This window comes from Anabrus simplex, chromosome 1 (assembly GCF_040414725.1).
Source record: "Anabrus simplex isolate iqAnaSimp1 chromosome 1, ASM4041472v1, whole genome shotgun sequence".
Classification (NCBI taxonomy): Eukaryota; Metazoa; Arthropoda; class Insecta; order Orthoptera; family Tettigoniidae; genus Anabrus; species Anabrus simplex.
Genome location: NC_090265.1, coordinates 665,195,913 through 665,217,246, shown reverse-complemented (window position 1 = coordinate 665,217,246; position 21,334 = coordinate 665,195,913). Strand labels below are relative to the sequence as shown.

The window sequence follows — 21,334 nt, the reverse complement described above, 5'->3', positions numbered from 1 at the left end:
CAATATTGTAAACTATACAGAGGAGGAGATCAATTAAAATATGATCGCTGCAGAAAGCTCGGAAATGGATGAATATGACCAGGATGATGCAGGTGATATTATTAACCCTGAGCCAAAACTTAGTGAAATTAAAGACCATATAAACATTGTCATTAAATACATTGTAGAAAACAATGATTAAAACATATCTGGTATATTGCGAACATTTGAGGCATTTGCATGAGTTAGTTATTAAAGAAATTAATACCAAAGGAAGACAGCAAAAGATCAGAAGTTTCTTCAAACCAGTAAACATGTCAAGTGTGGTCAATGAAGATGTGCCTTGATTGCCATGTTCTAATTCTGTACTGCACTAGTTATTCTGTATTAGTGTAGGGCCTAATGCTGTATAGCATTATATCTTGTATACCGGTACTAAATAACCTTCGCATTTCTTAAATTTAAAATACCGGTACTGTTCTTTTTACTGAACAGAGTGTTTAAATACGTACTGTACATTACCTTGTCCCCTGCTTGGCCTAGCTCAGTGGAGATGCTGCGTGGTGCTTCCGGTGAAATAAAGTATGGGTCAAATGGTCTACCTAAAATCAACTTAAAATAATAGGACAAGTTCTAGAATACATATTCGTAAATGAGAACTTGAAGAAATAAATGGGTGGAAAATTGGTTAATAAAAACCAATAAAACCCGAGGTTAGAATATGTACCTTCCCAAAATAAATCGACAGCATTACATTATAAATTGCCATCACTGGTCCAAATATTTACATGGATCTCGAACCCAATTACAAAGTCATTGTGTAGAATATGGTGAGGTTATTGAGTTTTGACGTCTGACTTGTTGGCTGAATGGTCAGCGTACTGGCCTTCGGTTCAGAGGGTCCCGGGTTCCATTCGCGGCCGGGTCGGGGATTTTAATCTTCATTGGTTAATTCCATTGGCCCGGGGGCTGGGTGTTTGTGCTGTCCCCAACATCCCTGCAACTCACACACCACACATAACACTATCCTCCACCACAATAACACTCATCTGGCTTCACATGGCCGATGCCGCCCACCCTCATCGGAGGCTAGAAATAGCCATACAAAATTATTATTATTATTGCCATCACTGGTCCAAATATTTACATGGATCTCGAACCCAATTACAAAGTCAGTGTGTAGAATATGGTGAGGTTATTGAGTTTTGACGTCCGACTCGTTGGCTGAATGTTGTTGTTGTTATTATTATTATTATTATTATTATTATTATTATTATTATTATTATTATTATTATTATTATTATTATTATTATTATTGAGTTTTGACGGAGGTTCAAATACGCTAAACTGCACATGGCACATACTGAATCGGCTCTTAATATGAAATTATAATTATAAATTCGAACATCTCGGCCTGCTTAAACAAATCCGAACTAATCGGTAAACATTTTTTTTTTTTTTTTGCTAGGGGCTTTACGTCGCACCGACACAGATAGGTCTTATGGCGACGATGGGATAGGAAAGGCCGAGGAGTTGGAAGGAATCGGCCGTGGCCTTAATTAAGGTACAGCCCCAGCATTTGCCTGGTGTGAAAATGGGAAACCACGGAAAACCATCTTCAGGGCTGCCGATAGTGGGATTCGAACCTACTATCTCCCGGATGCAAGCTCACAGCCGCACGCCTCTACGCGCACGGCCAACTCGCCCGGTAATCGGTAAACAAATACAATAAACACTTGCTTGGGACTGGTATATACCCTCCAAAAAGACACTAAGCTTAAAACATGAGTCCAAACCAAGAACAATTTGAAGAGGGACAGAACCTCACAATCCAAAATCAGTATGTGCTATCAACAACACAAATAAAAACAACAGACCATAACACACACAGGACAAAATATGCAGATGGTAAATAAACACAGCCTGAAAGAGAAAACAAATATGTACATTTGATGTCATTGTCTGGATCTTGTCTCTATCCCATGGCCTCTAAGACTCTGGACGTGCTGGCCTTTGGTTCAAGGAGCCCCGGGTTCGATTCCGATTCCCGGCCGAGTCGGAGATTTTAACCTTAATTCGTTATTTCCGCTGGCTCGGGGACTGGGTGTATGTGTCGTCCTTAAGCAGAAAATGAAACGAAAAACAAGGAAAACATGTGAAAAATAAGAAAATATCAGTAAAAAGTGTAAGAATAAAGATAAAAATGTAAAAAAGAAGAACAAAAGTGAACGCATTTGAATTTAAAAAAATCATATATAAAGGACCCTCTCTGAGTTACAACGGTGTAAATATATCACTCTCCTCTCGCTACAACCTGAAATACATTCCCCATGCATAATCATGCACATCCTGACATTTTATCTAAGTCGTCTTCGACACCGAATTCCCCGTTCAAACCTCTAGAAGTAAGTTGACCTCCAACTTATTCCTAAGACTTTGACATCAAAATACATTTTGCATCTCTACATGGCACAGAAGAAATTTACATTCATAAAACACAAAATAACTACTAAACTACCACATTACCCTCATTCGGTTTAAAGCAAAGATAATAAACACATGGCTGGTGCAGGCTATCATTTTCAAGCTAATTTACCTAACCTATAATTGAATATACATGCGTATGGCATTAAAAATTACATATTTAACATTTACTTTACCGAAAAGGTCCTGAGTCGAATCTATAGCAACAAATCATGCTTACATGCAGTTCAACTTGCTTGCTTGCTGATGCTTATGGGCTGTGTCTACGACATTTCACCCAGTCAATACTCCCTTACTTATGTAATAGCACTAGTATAAATGAAAACTTCTGTTCAATAATTTATGTTTGATCTTGCAAGTAGATTACACAAACACTATTTTTCACTAATCACATAATAACCCTAGTTTGCTACAGCACACTGATCCCATACGAGAAACTTCCGTTCTTGCAATCACACTTCTTCTATTATCTGCGCACTTGTTAGTGATAGATTTTTGTACTCGTTGAAGAAGTAAGAAGGGTTCCGTTAATACTGCCAACTGAATGGAAATTAAATCTGAACTGAATCGATAATATGATCGATCAATATGAATTTTATAAACCTTAATTATTTTAAGCAAACAACTGTGTCACACACACAATATATAATACTATATAACATTTCCCGTTGCGAAGCGTGTTCCTAGCATGAATTCTATAGTTTGGCTTTGCTGTGTAAACAACAACAGTACGACTACTTAAAGTGTACGCCAGATGTCGCAGAGCGATGATAAGCGTTTCTTAGTTTGTGTTTCAAAGGTTGCCAATACGAATCTCGAAGATAACCGAAGTCGACCACTTCAGCACTAGGGTGTAAATCTATCACTAAAAAGTGCGCAGATAATATAGTGTCACACATTCTGATAATCCGAAAATGCACTCTCAAGGAATACACTAATGATATGAAGAATCACTCAAATGGAACCATCAAAAACATGAGAACATCTCACCATATATAGCGGACAGAATTATATAACACGACATTGGCTTCATCCAGAAACAAATTTAGAACTCTAATAATCTCGACTGTAGGATTACAGAGCAAACAAGAAACACTGGTTGGAAATACCTGCTTGAGTCGCTTGAGATTAGTCATAAATGTTTTACGGGTGTTGTCATATAAAGAACATTAAAATAAGATATGGTTGGGGTCGCCATTAATAATATTTGTACCACATGAACAGTTTGTATCCTGCGTTAAATGGAAACGAGATCTATATTGTGGGGTAAGGGCATGATTAAACCTTAACCGAATGATGTTGATAATATGTCGTCTAGAATATGATCCTCGCATAAACCATGGTTTAACCAGAATTGTTGGTTGTAAATGATAATAAAAGTTACCTTTGACTTGTGCAGTCTGTCGCCAGTAATTCTGCCATTCTTGACGACCAGCTTGTCGGATAACAACTACATAGTCAGAAGAAGGAACAATATTGTTAGTATTCGGAACAGGGAGACGAGAAGCTTGTTTTGCAAGACAATCTATTTTTTCATTTCCTAAGATACCCACATGTCCTGGTACCCATACTAATGTTATATAAATACCGAAATTGTCAAGCATATAGAGGAGACTCTTGATATTGTATACATACCAATTATAGGATAACTCGTACGAGACCAACGACTGTAATGCACTCAGCGAATCCTTATAGATCGTAACCCGCGTATATCCCTGACGCTGAACAAAAAGTAAAGCTTGCTGTATAGCGAATAGCTCCGCAGTAAAAATCGAACAATCACTAGGTAAACCATATTGTTTTTTTAACATTTAGAGAAGATATATAATAAGCGGCCCCAACTCCAGTAATATTCTTGGCCCCATCTGTAAAAATGTTTATGCTTTGTGGGATACTGGAAAGTTTCACTCTTTTAACAGGACGAATCTCGGTCTCCTGCAAACAAATTACGTTAGTAGAGCTACTACGTGTAGGCCATATTATCTGAGGCTTATAATAAGAAACCGGATAGGGTAAGGTATAGGGCATTAAGTTAACACTGTGTATTAATGTATACTGTTTCGACTTCAATGTGGTAAAAGCATGATACAGAACTGGCAATCGTCGCAAACCCTGACGCCGTAAGGAATAATACTCCGAGAGTAACTGTAACTTCGGAATTAAAGGATGACTTGTCAGAGAAAATTTCTTGAGTAAATATTGCGTAGCAAGTATTTTTCTACGCACATGTAAGGGAGCTTCTCAGGATTCTACCAACAGTGCATTTGTAGGTGTGGACTTTAAAGCTCCAATACATGAGCGTATTGCTTTATATTGACAGATGTTAAGAGTATTCAAGTTCGTATATGATGCCAAGTCAGAAATATGTGATCGGTAGTCCAATATCGCTCTAATAGTGGTTTTATACACAGATAGCGCCACAACTGGATCTGCTCCCCATTGCCTATGTGTTACAGCTTGTATTACCTGAATATACCGTTCGCTTTTCGAACGCAAATATAAAAAATGTTGTTTCCATGTAAGTTTCTGATCGATAAATAACCCAAGATATTTATGGTGACTAACTACGGGGATTTCATACTGATCAAAGGAAAGTGGTGATCGGTCATAGGTTCGGTGATGTGTAAATATCATCGCTCGACATTTCGCTATAGAAAGATTTAACCCATGGGCTTCTAACCATGTTCTGGCTTCGTGAAGCGTGTAAATAATATGTTGCCTACAGAGCTGTAAATTCTCATGCGTATAATAAAGCAAAAAATCGTCAGCATACGCCTGTATTCGAGCATGCCGGAGAATTACCGTTTCGAAGTCCTTCATAAACAGAGCGAAAAGAATACCACTCAGAATATCGCCCTGCGGCAACCCATTACTTACCTGCCGGGGTTGGATTGTATAATGTGTCGATTTAAATCTCAGTGATCTATATGTAAGAAGTTGTCTGAGAATGATAATAAATCCCTCAGGAATCTTAAGAGTTGCAAGCTTTTCCCATAATATGTTCAAAGGTACGGAATCATAAGCTCGCTGTATATCAAGGAAAACCGCTATGGTACTATATTTTCTGTGACGAGCTAATAACAAGTCTATAACAAAACTGTTAAATGCATCATATGTACTACGTCCCTTAAAAAAGGCATATTGATATTGAGGCGTCAAGTTATAGTATTCTAATACCCATATAATTCTTCGAAGTAAGATCTTTAAAAAGACTTTACGGAGGCACGAACCTAGTACTATACCGCGATAATTATTAGCTTCAGTGGGTAATTGCTTATTTTTAAGAATAGGAATCAGAAAAAATTCATTCCAACTAACTGGGGTACTGTAATTGCGAAAAATATCATTGTACATATTTAATAATACCTTCTTTGCTCTAAGAGGTAATAATTTAAGCATTTGATATGATACATTATCTGGACTGGGGGATGAATTCGAGCACGATTGTAGAACTGCCTCTAATTCCTGATAATCGCATGGTTGTAACAATACGGAAAAACGTGCGTCTTGTGGGTCTTGTGAATGAATATACTGTGGTACGACATAATCTGGCGTCTCTCGAACAAGAAAATCGGATAAGACCTGACCTGAGATGGTCATGGCAGGGGAGTGTTGCGAAACTCTTGTGATTGCCCTAATGGCATTCCACAAGGCTGCAATTGAAACCTGACGCGTGAAGGACAATATAAACTTCTTCCAAGCGACACGATGTTTTTTGTGGAAAATTCTGCGAGTCTGTGCTATGTGTTGTTTGAGCCGGAAATAATTTTCAGATGTGGCGTGCTGCCTATATTGTCGGAAAAGCACCTTGCGGGTTTGAATCAGTAAATGACATTCCGCATCCCACCATTTAACATTCATAGGTTTCCTAGAAGATAAAGGAGGTGTGGCAATGATGGGGTGGTGAAGATTAATATAATCTGTTAAAATCTGAAGTAAAATTCGATATGAAAAAATATTGTCCGGTATTTTTTGTAACTCATCCTCAATGTAAGAGGTATATATGTGCGGTTTAAATCTCCTCAAGGAACGAACCATGTTATTGTGAACTGTATACTTCGGTGGAGAAATAGGTCGGCCTATACCATAAGAAATAGCAATGGGGAAATGATCACTGGAATAAGTATCACTTAAAGTATGCCATGTAGTGATAGACACCATACTTCGCCTACACAATGTTAAATCTACTGCGCTAGCAGGGGCAGAAGGCGCAGTCAATCACGTAGGAGAGCCATCATTCAAAATAGCAAGCGAATGGTTATTTACTGCATTAAGGAACTGCATACCTTGAGGTGTATCCAAATTTCCTCCCCACGCTGCATGGTGAATATTAAAATCCCCAAATATAAAAACATATGGTTCTGTAGTAAATTGTTGAAAAAATTGATCCCATTGTCTTTCATTAATGGAAACGTCAGGAGGACAATAGATGTTCACAAGTAAAATATGCATATAATATAATCCTATAACATATGTATGGGGTATGGCCTGAATATTCGAATGAATTCTATATGTCTCTGAAGAGTGAACCAAAAAGGCAACCCCACCATAACCGGGGCCATCATTACGTAAAACTTTATAATTAGGATATGCGATGCGAGTTGCAAGATCAAACCAAGTTTCTTGTATGGCTAAAAAGTGAGGTACAGTTTCCTGAATTAATTTAAATAGCTCATGACGTTTGTTCATGAGACTTCTAGAGTTCTATTGAGTGATTCTGATCATAGAATTGAATGAAACTGCAAACCTTGTCCCTTAACTGGTATACATTATGAGCGAACGCTGGGTGATCACCCAACAATTGCACCAATTGATGAATAGATTGATAAAGACCACTTTGGAGATGTTCTCTTTGCCTATGAAATGATGAAAACGGTTGTGCCATCGGGGCGCTACTAGTGGCAGCAGGCTCGTCCAACGATACCTCCATCCTCCGGCTTGCGCCATTGGAAAAAGTTGTAACTCGTGAAGCACCCATTTCCGTACGGGGAATCTCTCTAACCAAATTATAATAACCATCCCGATCATATCCTGGGGCTGGTACTGGTCTAGGTGATTTTAAAATTACTTGTGTAAATTTTCTCTTACGGGGATTCTCCTGTGTAGGAATCGGCTCCTCCCCAGTTAAAGGGGGAAAATTTTGGGAATTGTCCACAACATTATATTCAATAGGTTGAACTTTCTGTACAGCGTCCTTGAAAGATAAGTTCTGATTGCTCATGATCTTTTTAATACGGACTTGCTGTTGGTGAGCTGGACAGTCAACGGCTCCAGTTAAATGGGTGCCGCGACAATGCACGCATTGCAGAAAAGTTTCTGTACAGTTTGCCGTAGTATGGTGCAATGCACATTTCCCACACCTTGGACTTGTTGCCCTGCAATGTTTATCAACGTGACCGTACCGTTGGCATTTTTTACAGAGGATGGGAGCAAAAACATATGGCTCCACCTCTAAATGTACCTGATATAATGACACATACTGTGGATGTTTCTGCGCCCGAAAAACCACTTTTATAGATCCCGTGGGGACATACTGAGTTCCTGCCTCGTTAACAATTCTACGGTTCAAACGCCGTACCGATTTTATGGCTGCTGTAGACTTTAAGTGTTTTAATATAGTAGCCTCATTTAACATCTTCTCTACTCCCCTGATAACTCCTACACGCAATACATTAGAGCTTGGTATATATGCCCGGAGCTTAAGCTCAACTAATAAAGGGTGTTTCAAAAATGAATTCGCCTGCACGGCATATACAAATTCTATTTGTACTCTATTTCGACCCTTTCGGGCCACGGATTTAATTCCTGGAATGTTTTTCTCATAGAAAATTCTACCCAAGGTCATGGGGTGCATGTTACCAACATTGCCTGATGCCGTGGACTCCACAAAAATAATGAAGGGTCCATAATGAGTACTAGGGTAAAGTTCCTGCGTCTCAGTCTTCGAAACCGTAGCACCAGTCTCATTATTCACACACGCATCTGTTGTATTAGAATTACTCAATGTACTGCTATTCTCACTTGAACTATCATCCGCATCTTGTTCCATTTGAACTGTTTCTTCCCGAGCAACTGTGAGGGTTGAAGGATCCGAAGACTCCTCACCACCACTTTGCTCCCCCATAGTTTACGAATTACACTCGTAGAATCACTATTCAATACCGTCCACGCTACCTCGTCACAGCGACTGTCCACTCTACTGCACACGATCACTGCTAAGAGGGAACATGCAGTTCAACTTATCTGAAACCTTACGTCATTGCCTTAGCGTGCCCATCTAGGGGCGGCCTGTAGTGGAATCAGCCCATGTCCAATGAAAGGTCAGCATATTTGTTTTACATTTTTTTTCTCCATCTATTTTTGATTCTATCTTGAGCATTATTACATTTTCTTCACTTTTTATTTTCTGTATGACAATGTAACGCAAATTTATTGTAAATGCTCGTACCGTAGAAATATATAAATAAATAGTCAGTGACGTCACCATGTAGTCAGACTTCACCTACGTGGGCTGCTTAACCTCACGTAGGTGAGGTTATGACTTAACCTCCCGGTCCTTGACCAAAAATATTGCCGGCTTCTACCTTGCTTGCAGGAAGTGCCAAAGAGTGCACTTCGTCGTCGTGTTTTATTGACTGGTCGTGGGGGTGGGGCTGTGGAAGGTAATGGGGGAAATAGCTAGTGCGTATGCGAGAGGGAGATTACAGAGTACTCTTACGGCGACTTTGTGAGTTGCTGTAAAAATGACTATCAGATCGCGCTAGGGACACAACAGAGCACTCCCACGCAGCTAAGAAGAAAAGCAGGGTTGCGCTGCCTAGCAGCCAGTTGCTAAGATGGCTAACAGATCACGCTATAGCAGCTAGTTCACTGTTTATCCGCTAGGTAAAGCATGCGAGCTAGATGGCTGACATGCCAGTGGTGACGCGTGATGTTTTGAAAAGTGTTACCACACTCCTTCTCAGAGTATATTGTCGCTCGCTCCCCAGCATTTTTATGAGCAGTACAGATGTCATTTCATAAAAGTGAAAGACTTGATAATTGGTATTACTTTTGTATAACATCACTTGAAAATGATGAAATGGTACATAATATATTCAACACTAGTGAGCATCAACATCATAGAAAGTAGCAGTCTCGATCATGCACTAATTGAAAATAGTTCACATCATGCAAAATGTATGGCACTCATAAACATAAAGTCTAAAATTAATTTCTAATGGAGCTTTAAGGCTTACCTCAGTATTTCCTATTTGTACTTCAGGCCAATACGGCGGGCATATTGTGGCATCTAAAATGTCTATCATAGCATCGTAGAAATTAGGCCTCTTCATTAAATCACTCAGAAATTTCTTCTCAATCGCAATCAAAGAAAGTGCAGAGAGCCTGTCCTGTACTTGTGAATTCCTTTGGAAGGTGTGTATCCTTTTTTGAGACAGAGAAGCTTCCTTCAGCAGAAGTGCTTGTTGCTGATGTACTCTTATTTAAAATTTCCATTAAAAGGCAGTACCAGTGCAACATTACATAGGTATCACAAAATGAGTAGGCCTGTGTCGTTTTTATGTAACTTGAATTCAGTGTAGTTTGAAACTAGGCTAAAAGATACTACTTATGATATCGACAGTTAACCCGTACAAGGTCTGAAAAAATATTTTGCATTCCTTGATGTGGTTAACAGATTGCTGTAATATATTGCTGTAATATCAAGGTGAGAATGAGGTCAATCAATTTCGTTTCTTCTGGATATGCTTTTTTAAGACCACTGGTGTTAAAATATTGGTAGAGGTCATTTGCATTACTTTTCACAAGGTCCGGCTTTGTGTAGAGGACAGATAGTTCACTTTGAAGTTTCATGCAATCAAAATTTCGTCCATAGGTCTTCACTAACGACTGATAGGCACTGTTTGGCAATATCACATATTTGCTTCTTAAGGATCTGATATAGAAGATCAGATTGAGGAAGTATTTCAGCAAATAAATTGAATAGGAAATAGAAATCAAAGTCTTGCATAACCCTTAACTTGAATTCTCGTTCCACCATCCCATTCACCTGCATTATCTTTCATTTCTCTGAAAAATTCAAGGCGATCTGTATATACAGAGGACACAACTTCAACCAGCCTACCAACATATATCCATAGGGTAGACGCTACTGTTGGTAATGGTCTCTGTATTACTTTGTCAAGAACAGCGGCCCTTTTAGCCCTCTACTGCCATTAGGCAACAAATAACTTTTCACCAGTATAAATGGATGAATATTGTAGACAGAGGTAGTTTTACGGCACACCTTCAAACTGTACAATCAATTAAACACATATCCCAGTGATGCCTTGTTTTTTTTAAATACATAACATAAGACAAAACAGCCCTACAACCAAAGGTACTCCTTCCACCCCGTCAACATCCACGCGAACCAACCACCGTTTATTTTACGTGGGCCCTCCCCATCACATTACCAAAGGCTTCAGGAGTACCTCTGGCTCAACCTCAAAGACATTACCGACCTACGGTTCTGCAAGTTGTACTTGCGCCTTGCAGTACGTACCCATGGCCAGTAGGTAGTAATGTTCGGTCTTTGAATGTTAAAAGCTTAGCGTAAAATCGTGAAAAATCGTATATATATTCAACAATGGCAATCCACATCATATATGAGTGTTAAGCTATTAGCCCCAGTTAAGAATTGCTGGTACATCTAATACACTGAGAGTATGTTGAACACTAAAGCTTGAAATTTTCTTCACCAAACGAAAATGAAAAATAATTCATGCAGTAGAGGGTTAGGGGCTGATGAAAAATCCCCTGGTAAGCCGGACAAGGTCTGAAAAAATATTTTGCATTCCTTGATGTGGTTAACAGATTGCTGTAATATCAAGTTGAGCCAGTGACCAAAGCAGTGAATAAATATAGTCTGGTCATATTTATCCTTGACTAACTTCTCCAACCCTCTGTGCTGCCCTGCCATCAGTGCTGCACCACCAAATGTTTCTGCTACTAACTTTTCACCACACTGAAATTCTTGTAACACTCCAAAGAGATGTTTAGAGAGAGGAACACCAGAACGGTCACCGCTTACATCAGTGAATCTCAAAAAATCTCTTTTGAATTTCACCTTTGAACTAACATATGTAAATACAGTCGAGAATTGTGTTCTGTTAGAAATGTCTGTACTTTCATCCAAAATAATGGAAATAACGTTTGCTTTCTTAACCTCGTCTTTAAATTCACTGGTCATAAAAGCAGCTATGGCTTCAATAATATCATTTTGTATATCAGATGAAAATCCTGAGAAAACTGTAAGTGTTTCTAAGTGGTGCCGAAATACGTCATCTTTCTTAGCAATTACCGCTAGTAACTCCCTGTAATTAATTACCTCTGCTATCAGATTCTTCAGTCTCTATGACTCCTGAAAGGTAATCCTTGCTTTGAAAGAAAACACACAGTATCTATTAAAGTGCTGACAACATACCTGTTATTTTTTACTAGCTCATTATGCTCATCAATTTTCTTTCTGTAAGTTGTACTCAAACAGAACTCTATTCTGGACCTTCCGAACTGAATCATATCGACAACAGCGTTGATGTGTGCTTGAGACACCTCATGGCGTCTGTTTAAAACTCTGAAACTATCTAAATTGTCCGCACCGTCTTTATTCCACGCATTATTTTCTGAGGAAAATAGAATACATGGCCAACAGTACAGTTTATTCATTTTTGTACAACCACATAACCAGTCCAGATTTATGTACCACGAGTCATGAAAATATCGTACTGTTCATTTCGATTCCTTGACTAAATTTTTAAGAGAAGGCGTGGGTCTACCTTTTTAATTACGTTTTTCTTTTCTTCGAAAGTTCTTAACGTAAATGGCGTGTTCATTAAGCTTTTTATTATACATGAACATTCTGGGTCCGCCAACTCACTTATTTTCGAATTGGGAGCGACAGCAATCATTTTAATGTTTAATACGTTGTGCAGTCCTATAGGCTATCCTTACCTAACATAAATTAAATATAAATTCACACTTTAACAAGAAATGTCATATCGTGTTATAATAGAAAACAATAACACAATAATATAACAGTGCACTGTTGAGCGCGGTGGAAAGAACGGACAGACCAACTCAGCTCCTACATTGTAAATAAGCTTTTGTTTCCACTTTCCATTGTGGTAACACGACCGGAGAACGTTACAGGTTACATCTCAGTCTCGAGGGGAGAGGGGCTTTGCTTGGCGTGGGCGCAGTAATACTGCCTACCAGCTAGAAGAGATTCAAGGCATAACCACTGCATGGAGTGGTAACAGCCTCTCGTTCAGCTTTGACGGTGGCAATCTGATGCAGTAGAGTTCTCGTGACACATCCAGGTGAAGAAACAAAAATATTAAATATTAATATTGCACCAGGAGGTACATCTCAACTCCGCACTTTCAAAATAAGCGCCGTAATGAACTCCTGTATTGACCAAAATGTGAAATTGTTACTACATAAACTTGAGACTTTAATCAGAAGATGTCACTACTGAAACATTAAGTAATTGTGTTATTGTAAAGTTTCCTAAACTGATTGGATTTCTATTGGTTTTGTTTTTGCTGTACATCAAGAAGTTTGGACGTTTTTCCACAGATATCACTACCAAAAAAACTATAGCAATGCACTCTGGTGCAAGGTAAAGGAAGTTGTTATTGAAAGACATTTTGTGTTTATAGGTTTTCTCAACTTTCATTTGTTTTATTTATGTAATTCTAGGTTTGCAAAACTTCTGTCTCATTCCGCCAGTTTTGAATCTGGCCAATGAAAATTTTCTGTAATTAATTTTCAGCCTATCACAGGCTTCTTGTTCGGTTTTGAGTGTAAAATAAAATAAAAATGAGAGGGTGTGTCTAGATTAGCCCAGAATCCTCTCGAACCTTCTCTGAGGGTATATAAGTTGCGGCTTTTCAAGTTTCCTTGTCTCTTGATCGTCGTCTTTCTGAGTGTGTGTGTTAAGGCAGGAGGCAGGACGCCTCATTCTTCGGCAGGCAGTACATCAGCCAGGTAATGGCCACCTAAATTCTCTTTTCTGTAGCTACCTCTGCAGACTTATCCGAGGGGAAGGTTAGATTTTTAACTATGTAACAAAACTTTTCTAAAATGTAAATTTTCTTTTGGCTAATGTAAAACTTCATAAAGTCTTTAACTGTAAATCGGGGATAGAGAGTGAGTTACCCTTTCGAGCTCCCGTTCATCTTGGTTTGAGATGACTACGACTTCGTAACTATTTCCTTCCTGTAATGTATTAAATTTATTTCCATGCGAATCACCTCAGTAGCTTGGGACTAGCCCCTGTTTCATTGGGCCTAGAGCCCTGTTAGGGTTTTAATATTTCATTATCTTGGAGCGCAAGTGTACACCTCCATTCGGTTTGTGTTCGGGCCAGTCATTTAAACTGTTCTTTTTCCGCAAAGACGCAGTAGGTTGGGTACTAGATACCCCTGTGTAAAACTATTTCCATTTGTAAATTGTGCCTTGTGCGGCCATAGAGTGTAAAGTTTTGATCTAATGTTGCCTTGAGTGGGCTGTAAGAAATAGAGAGCATGTAAGCTCTTTTCAAAGTTTTGTAATAGTGAGGGTGCTTCTGGAAGGCTAAATATTGTAACTTCTGGAGCAAGTGCTCTTAAATCGGGATATTTCCGTCCCTGTCTAAGCATAGAGATTTTGTAAAATTTTGTAAACTGGATCCGGTATATAAGAATTTGTAAACTAAGGGTTTGAAGCCCCAAAGCTGTAAAAATTCACTAGTCTGGGATTTTTCCAAGTTTGTTTCAAGATTGCTAATTGTTCCTGTTATGTTGTTATGTGCACTCAGTGGAAATTTGTTAAGTTTGATATTCTAAAAGAAATATAACATTTTAAACTTTTAATTCAATTCTTGATATTGTAGTTAGACCCATTCAAGCCCGCACCTTCTTTCACCTCTCTGCGTTCCACAGATACCCCGGAACAAATATTAAAGAATATTCGATTTTTATATTTTCAAACTCTTACCAGTGGTAACAGTGGATACTAGCACGCTTCGCCACTCCTAACCGCCAATATTAAACCTTTGTATGTGATTAGAGTCCACGTGGTCTGGTGTTATCTTACTTCATCCGTAAATTTAATATCTAGACCTATTTTATAATTAACATGAATCTTTAGAACATTACTCATACAATTTGTTGTGTGCTGAACTGAAAAGAACATTATGCTCGTTGAGGGAGTGGTGCGTGGTTGTTGAGGGGGAATGTGGAGCACTCTTCTCACAGTGCACTCTGATGGACGCGTGTGGGAACAGACTCTTCTGCTTATTCTTAACGGCTAAGAGTTAAAAATGGCTAGTGCACATACGTAGAGGTAGCATACATGCACAACAAGATAGAATGCACTCTAACAGTCAAGGAGTAAAGTTTATACAAAAAATGACTAACACATCGGACAAGCAGATAGTTCTGCATCTTCTGCTAGGTTGCATATTTGAGCAAGATGGTAGGCTCACCTGCCAATATTGTGTGTTTAAACACACACATTCCCTCATGTTATGTCACCCTCTTCATAGGAGAAAAGAGGTGTGCGAGGTAGGGGGAATGCATTGCGCGTGGAAGGGAACGGACAGCACGCATCATCTAGCAAATAGCGGAAGAGAAAAAAATGGCGTCACGCCTGGCAATTTTGAATGCGAACAACCTATATTCTGGGTTTAGAACATGCATTGTTGGTTGTTATCTTACCACCGAGCTCGATAGTTGGAGTCGCTTAAGTGCGCCCAGTATCCAGTATTCGGGAGATAGTGGGTTCGAACCCCACTGTCGGCAGCCCTATGATGGTTTTCCGTGGTTTCCCATTTTCACACGAGGCAAATGCTGGGGCTGTACCTTAATTAAGGCCACGGCTGCTTCCTTCTCACTCCGAGCCCATTCCTGTCCCATCGTCGCAATAAGACCTATCTGTGTCGGAGCAACGTAAGGCAACTTGTAAAAAAAGTCTTACCTTGTTCGAAAATTTCAAATTTGCATGTATTTTGTAATGAACAGAAAAGATTTGAATAGTCAGCATACAATCTCGGGTGTTCTGAACAGAAAAGAACATCTAGATGTTTATTTTTGTCGATGAACCTCACCAGTTTGACACTTCTAAGAGGAGTCAGTAATTGGTACACTTTGAAAGGGAGATTGTGAGGTTAGGTTAGTGTTTATAGGCAAGGTTAGGTCATAATGTCATAATAACATTCTAACCTTAACTACATATCATCAAACCGATTACGCTTTACTGAGAGCAGACAGTTAAGGCCCTGTGTGAGGTTAGGTAAACACATTAGCTGAAGCCTACAAAAATTAAATCTTTAAACTCATGCACAAAGAGCACATACTATTTTGGTTATTTTTTCTTTTAACATTGACAAGTCTGTTATACTTACGTTATTGAGAAGTCTTGGGAATGGAACATAAGCTTCAAACATACCGGTACGTATAAAATAATACGCGCCCATCATAGTGCACTGTAAGAAGCGCGCTCCTCATTCCCCCTCCTCACATCACACTCCACTCCCTAAACGAGCATAATGTTCTTTTCAGTTCAGAACACAACAAATTGTATGAGGACTGCTCTAAACTGTCCTGTTCATTATAAAATACGTCTAGATTTTAAATTTATGAATGAGGTAAGATAACAACAGACCACGTGGGTTCTAAACACATACAAATGTGTAATATTGGGTGTTAGATAAGCGCGTGTCATCCATCTTGCTCGCATGCTCTACCTAACGGAAACACAGCGCACTAACTGCTAGTCCGCGTTCTGTTAGCCCTCTTAGCAACTAGCTGCTAGGCAGCGCAACCCTGCTTTTCTTCTTAGCCGCGTGGGAGCGCAATGTTATGTCTTTAGCGCGATCTGATAGTCATTTTTTACAGTAACTCATGAAGTTGCTGTAAGAGTACTGTGTAATCTCCCTCGTGCACGCGCACTAGCTATTTCCTACTACCCCTCACATCTTCACCCTACGACCACTCAATGAAACACAACGATGAGGTGCGCTCTTCGCCACTTCCCGCAAGGATGGTGGCTATGCCTGGCTTCTTGCCAAAGAAGCCGGCAATATTTTTGATCGAGGATTGAGAGGTGTTCCTCTGCGAGAGAGAGCAGTCTCTCTCCCTTCCTCTATTTTTGGTAGGGGGCTAGGAGGTGGCCCCAGGGAGGGAGGAGAGGAACCCTCTCCACGTCATGATGACGTCATAACCTACCCTGCAACCACGGACATGAACCTCATTGGCTTAGGTTAGGGACCGAGGTGTTTTGGGAGAGTGGAGAGGGCCCCAGCCCACGTACGTAAGGTGTGGCATCATGGTAACGTCATTGACTTGGGTCAATGACCTTGCCCACACTACAAAAATGCTGACTTGGCAAAAATTCTAATCCCTGCCAAAAGTATGGGAAAATGCTGATGCAGCACCCATTGTTTCAGAACTTACTTTACTATTCTACTGACATACAATACAATGCACTCATTCCTTTTTTCCCAGCAATTTTTCTTTCCTTTAAGAAAAAAGTAGGTAAACAAATTAACAAATACCATAAAGCAAAGAGCACTACAATGACCTGAAAATGAATATCTGCCTGATACATTAAAGCATGTGGAAACGTGAGATCCCATGGCTATGAACACGATACCAACAGTAACAGGAATATGCTAACAGGTAACTTGTTTGCTTGCTTATTAAAATGAGTTTGACAGCCTTCAAAGTAGAATTTCCTTGCTTCTTCACTGTAAGCCAACATAGTGAGTCACGGGTTAGTAGGACAAACTATACGTATTGATAATAATGGAGACGAAACTACACATTGCCATCACTATATACAACTACCTAATAAGTATTATCTTCTTGCAAACTATCTCTTTTCTTTTTTCAGGTACTCTTGATGTCGTCTTTGGAAGTGTCGACCGCTAAGGAATTTATTTTTGCTGTAAATGAATTCACTGAAATTGGGTTCTTCTTTGTAAATGAACCATTGTTGATTATTGTCACTATGAAGTTCGTATTATTTCATGTTTTTGTGTGTAAGGGAGATTTATAATTTGAATAAATATTCTTAAGTTGAAAAATTGTTAATATTCTTTAACACATGACTCCATAACCATGTACACTCGAAACCTGTTTTAATGACTCTGAAGGGACCATCAATTAGCGGTCGTTATAGGCGATAGTCACACAAACCGGTCTTTGTTGTTGTTGTTAAAATGCCATTATTTACATGTATGTATTACTTAGATGGTTAATTAACATAATAAAGTTAAAATTTCAAAAACATAGTGACTTAAGTACCCTACTGTATCTGTAATACGGTATTTGTGGAGTGGGACTAAGAGGAATTGTTCTTGAAATGTTTACACAGTACGTACAGCAATAACATGTCAGCAAAATATATACAATAAAAGGCGAGGAAAGAATAGCAATCAATCATGTCGCACATAGTCTTGGCTAATAAAAGAGATTTCTCTCTGTCCTTCCAAATTCCAGAAATTTTCGAGTGTGTTCCACCCAATTCCTCCGCAATGCTGACGTCCGTCTCCTTATTTTCTAATCGCTATATTATTCGTGACTTTTCTTCACTGTTAAACACTTTCCCTTTCTTTTGTGACATCTTTACATCGATGCTTGCCTTTACTATTTAACAGACAGACTGATCTGTAATTTGTAATCTACAATCTACTGAAAACAAGTGTTTGAAAATAAGCTTTACATTGTTGTCAGCAATCCCCAAACGCATAACAAACAAAAATCAACATCATAGTCGATACATTTATATGAAAATGTGATAAAATTACGCCGTTTTAAACGATATGTCATAATAAGTAATGTAGTAGGGTGTACGCAGTAAGTGATTTTTTTAAATACGGTGTTTATTTAGGATTTAGATGGGACCATTAGATTTCACCCGTATGTCCAACATGTCGTTAAAATCAATGTAGCAATAAATGGTTTTGACTGTACTATAGAAATGCACTCATTGTGAGAGGAGCAGGTGGTCGTGATTATTGTTCCAAAAAGAAGTACTGTACAACCGGGCAACCATCCTCTCTTAACACCAAGCAAGTTCTTTTCTTCTTTATTCGAATCAGAAGTACAATAGAATAATACTACATTTAAGGGCAGTCAGAAAGCCCTATCTTGATAACGTTAATTTGACAAAAAAGATGCCCCGTTATATCAGGAAGTATTAAGTTTAGAGCTTTGATATTTTTACTACTTATATTTTCACCCTTTTCATAAGTACTGAACCAGGATGGAATGGTTGGAGCAAATGATTGTAAAGTTATGAATTTGTTTAATAAGTTCCAAATTTTTTACAAAAAATGTCATTAAATTTATATGTAAATCAGAAACTATACATGTGAAGTGCTTTTATCTGGTTCAGTAGCTGTATCATGGCACAAGGTGACTCTCTGCAAACAATGAACTGCCTATCCAGTATAGTTTCTGAGATAATGGGTCAAACATGTGAAAAAAAAGTCATTTTTCAGAATGTGATTTCAAAATAAAACAGAATATTCACTCAAACATTTACTCAACACAGTGCCTAAAATGCAATAGTGATGGGACATTCGATTCATTTGATTCTGTTCACGTTACTGAATCGATACAGTGATCCGATTCACGGCACATTAGAGTCACCGCTCCTACTGCATCTGTGTAGTATGTAATGGTAAGACAGCAGCAACAGGATTCATTGTTCGCTGCTGCCATCTGGTCTTCATACTATGAGCTCCTTTCTTAGAAAAAAATGCTAGTCACTCTAATACATCGAAGGTTTCCGGGGACGCAGGATGGGAAAGGTCCTGGATTAGGAAGGTAGCAGCCATGGCCTTAATTAAGGTACAGTCCCTGGTGTAAAAATGGGGAAACTATGGAAAACCATCTTAACGGCTGCCGATGGTGGGATTAGAACCTATCATCCCCCGAATGCAAGCACATAGCTACGCGATACTAACCGCACATCCAACTCGCTAAGTCATTTTTGAAATGTACTGTATTTTTCTATCAGCAGAGTATTTTTTAAATCGTCATATTTTGTATAGGCTACCCGAGATTTACAGTAGCCCGCTGGTTTTCTGATTCAACATACTGTTGGTTAAGTTATTGCGTCATTCGGCTCACTTACTGTCCACATATTATTGAAGTCTTGTGCAACGATGTGACATACGAACTGAGACAATACAGAGCCGTTCTTCCCAATATAAAACAGGTACTTTTGAGTGGTCATGAGCATGACTCATAGTTATAGGGCAGGCTAGAGTCGAGTTTAATTAATTGTCAAATGTCAACTAAGTTATAATAATAAGATTCATTAAACTAATAAATAGTATAACCTAATAGCCTACCTACTTACTAGCTACTTTAGAATTATGTTTTGACTACCTTTTTAACACTGAAAATAAATCCATCTATTATTTAAACCTCCCTGTAAGAAGAGGACAGTGAATGCAGGTGGGTATTATTTTCAAATGAGCTGAGCTCGGGAGTCCATTTAGCGTACGATTCTTTCAGTGTACCATGGCTATGTATGTATTGCTTCAGAGGAAGCCCGGCTCTCCGCCAGTGTCCACTGTCCAGCGTGCCGATAAGGAGCCGTGTGTATCTTGTGTCTCACTGAGCCGTGCTCGTTCACGATTCTTTCGGTGTACCATGGTTCACTGTATGTCTCGCTGCAGCGGAAGCTCGGCTCTCGCCAGTGTCCAGTGAGCCGATAAGGAGCCGCGTGTATCTTGTGTCTCACTGAGCCGCGCTCGTTCACGATTCTTCTGGTGTGCCATGATTCACTGTCCCGCTGCAGCGGAAGCTCGGCTCTCCGCCACCCGCCAGTGTCCAGTGAGCCGATAAGGAGCCATGTGTATCATGTGCCTCACTGAGCCGCGCTCGTTCACGATTCTTTCGATGTGCCATGATTCACTGTCTCGCTGCAGCGGAAGCTCGGCTCCCCGTCAACGTCCAGTGAGTGCACCACTCAGCACTGTCCGCTGGGAGTAAGCTGAATCGTGTGCCGTGAGCTCGCTGTTCCTGTGAATCGATTCACTCGGACACTTGAATGAATCGATACACTGCTTCGAATCATGCATTCAGTAGCCAACACTAAAATGCAACTCTATTTAATCGAAACTATTGAAATATTTGTTATGACAGTGCTGGAAACCTCTGCGCGTAACATTCAGGAATAGAACAGTGAAACCACAGCCTTCTAGATTAAAGGGTTCCAGATATTTATATTTTCAAAAAGAAACATGTCTAAGTTGCCCAATTTGACACTTATGCATTGATATTTTAAAATATCTTTAAAATGCTTCCATGTGTCATATTAAAATTAATTATACACCATTTTAATCAGCACATTTGGAAAAAGTCATTTTAATTTTTTTTTTGGTTTCTGGCTCTCCTTAAAAGAAACAAACTATATACACAGATATATACAAGTAATATATGCATACAGTCGGCACATCGATTCGGCCCGAAAATTTGGTCACTTCAAGGGCATTTGGATTGGCCAGCACCAAGTCTTCCATTGTGCAGTTTGATGGACACAGGAAGCAGCATAGCAGGTGTTCGGTTGTCTGAAGTTTACCACAGTCACAAAAGGCCGTATCGATGAGGAAGTTCCATTTTTGTCGATTCGCTCTGGTTCTACCCTGTTTAAATACCTCCATGTCAACTAGTCCTCAGTGTGACCGGGAGGCAACACTTCCCGTGGTTCCATCCATTTCAAGAGCCCAGGGGTCTTTTGTTTCGATTTGGTAATCCTGACTTTGTCCGATGATCCAGGTGTTCTGAAAATGTTAAAAAGGCTTTCCTGGACTTCAGTCTTCGTTGGG

The 21,334-nt window shown here is 39.3% G+C and overlaps 1 protein-coding gene across 3 annotated transcripts in view; it reads left to right on the top strand.

Moving 5' to 3' along the window:
* LOC136871778 (NADH dehydrogenase [ubiquinone] iron-sulfur protein 2, mitochondrial) overlaps nucleotides 1-17,561 on the top strand; it is a 99,488-nt gene extending 81,927 nt beyond the window's left edge. For all 3 annotated transcript variants that reach the window (XM_067145356.2, XM_067145366.2, XM_068227212.1), the window contains one exon: nucleotides 17,383-17,561. In XM_067145356.2, coding sequence (XP_067001457.1) covers nucleotides 17,383-17,420 — 38 coding nt within the window. In that variant the 3' untranslated portion in view covers nucleotides 17,421-17,561. The remainder of the gene's footprint in view (nucleotides 1-17,382) is intronic.
* Nucleotides 17,562-21,334: the final 3,773 nt, after the last annotated feature.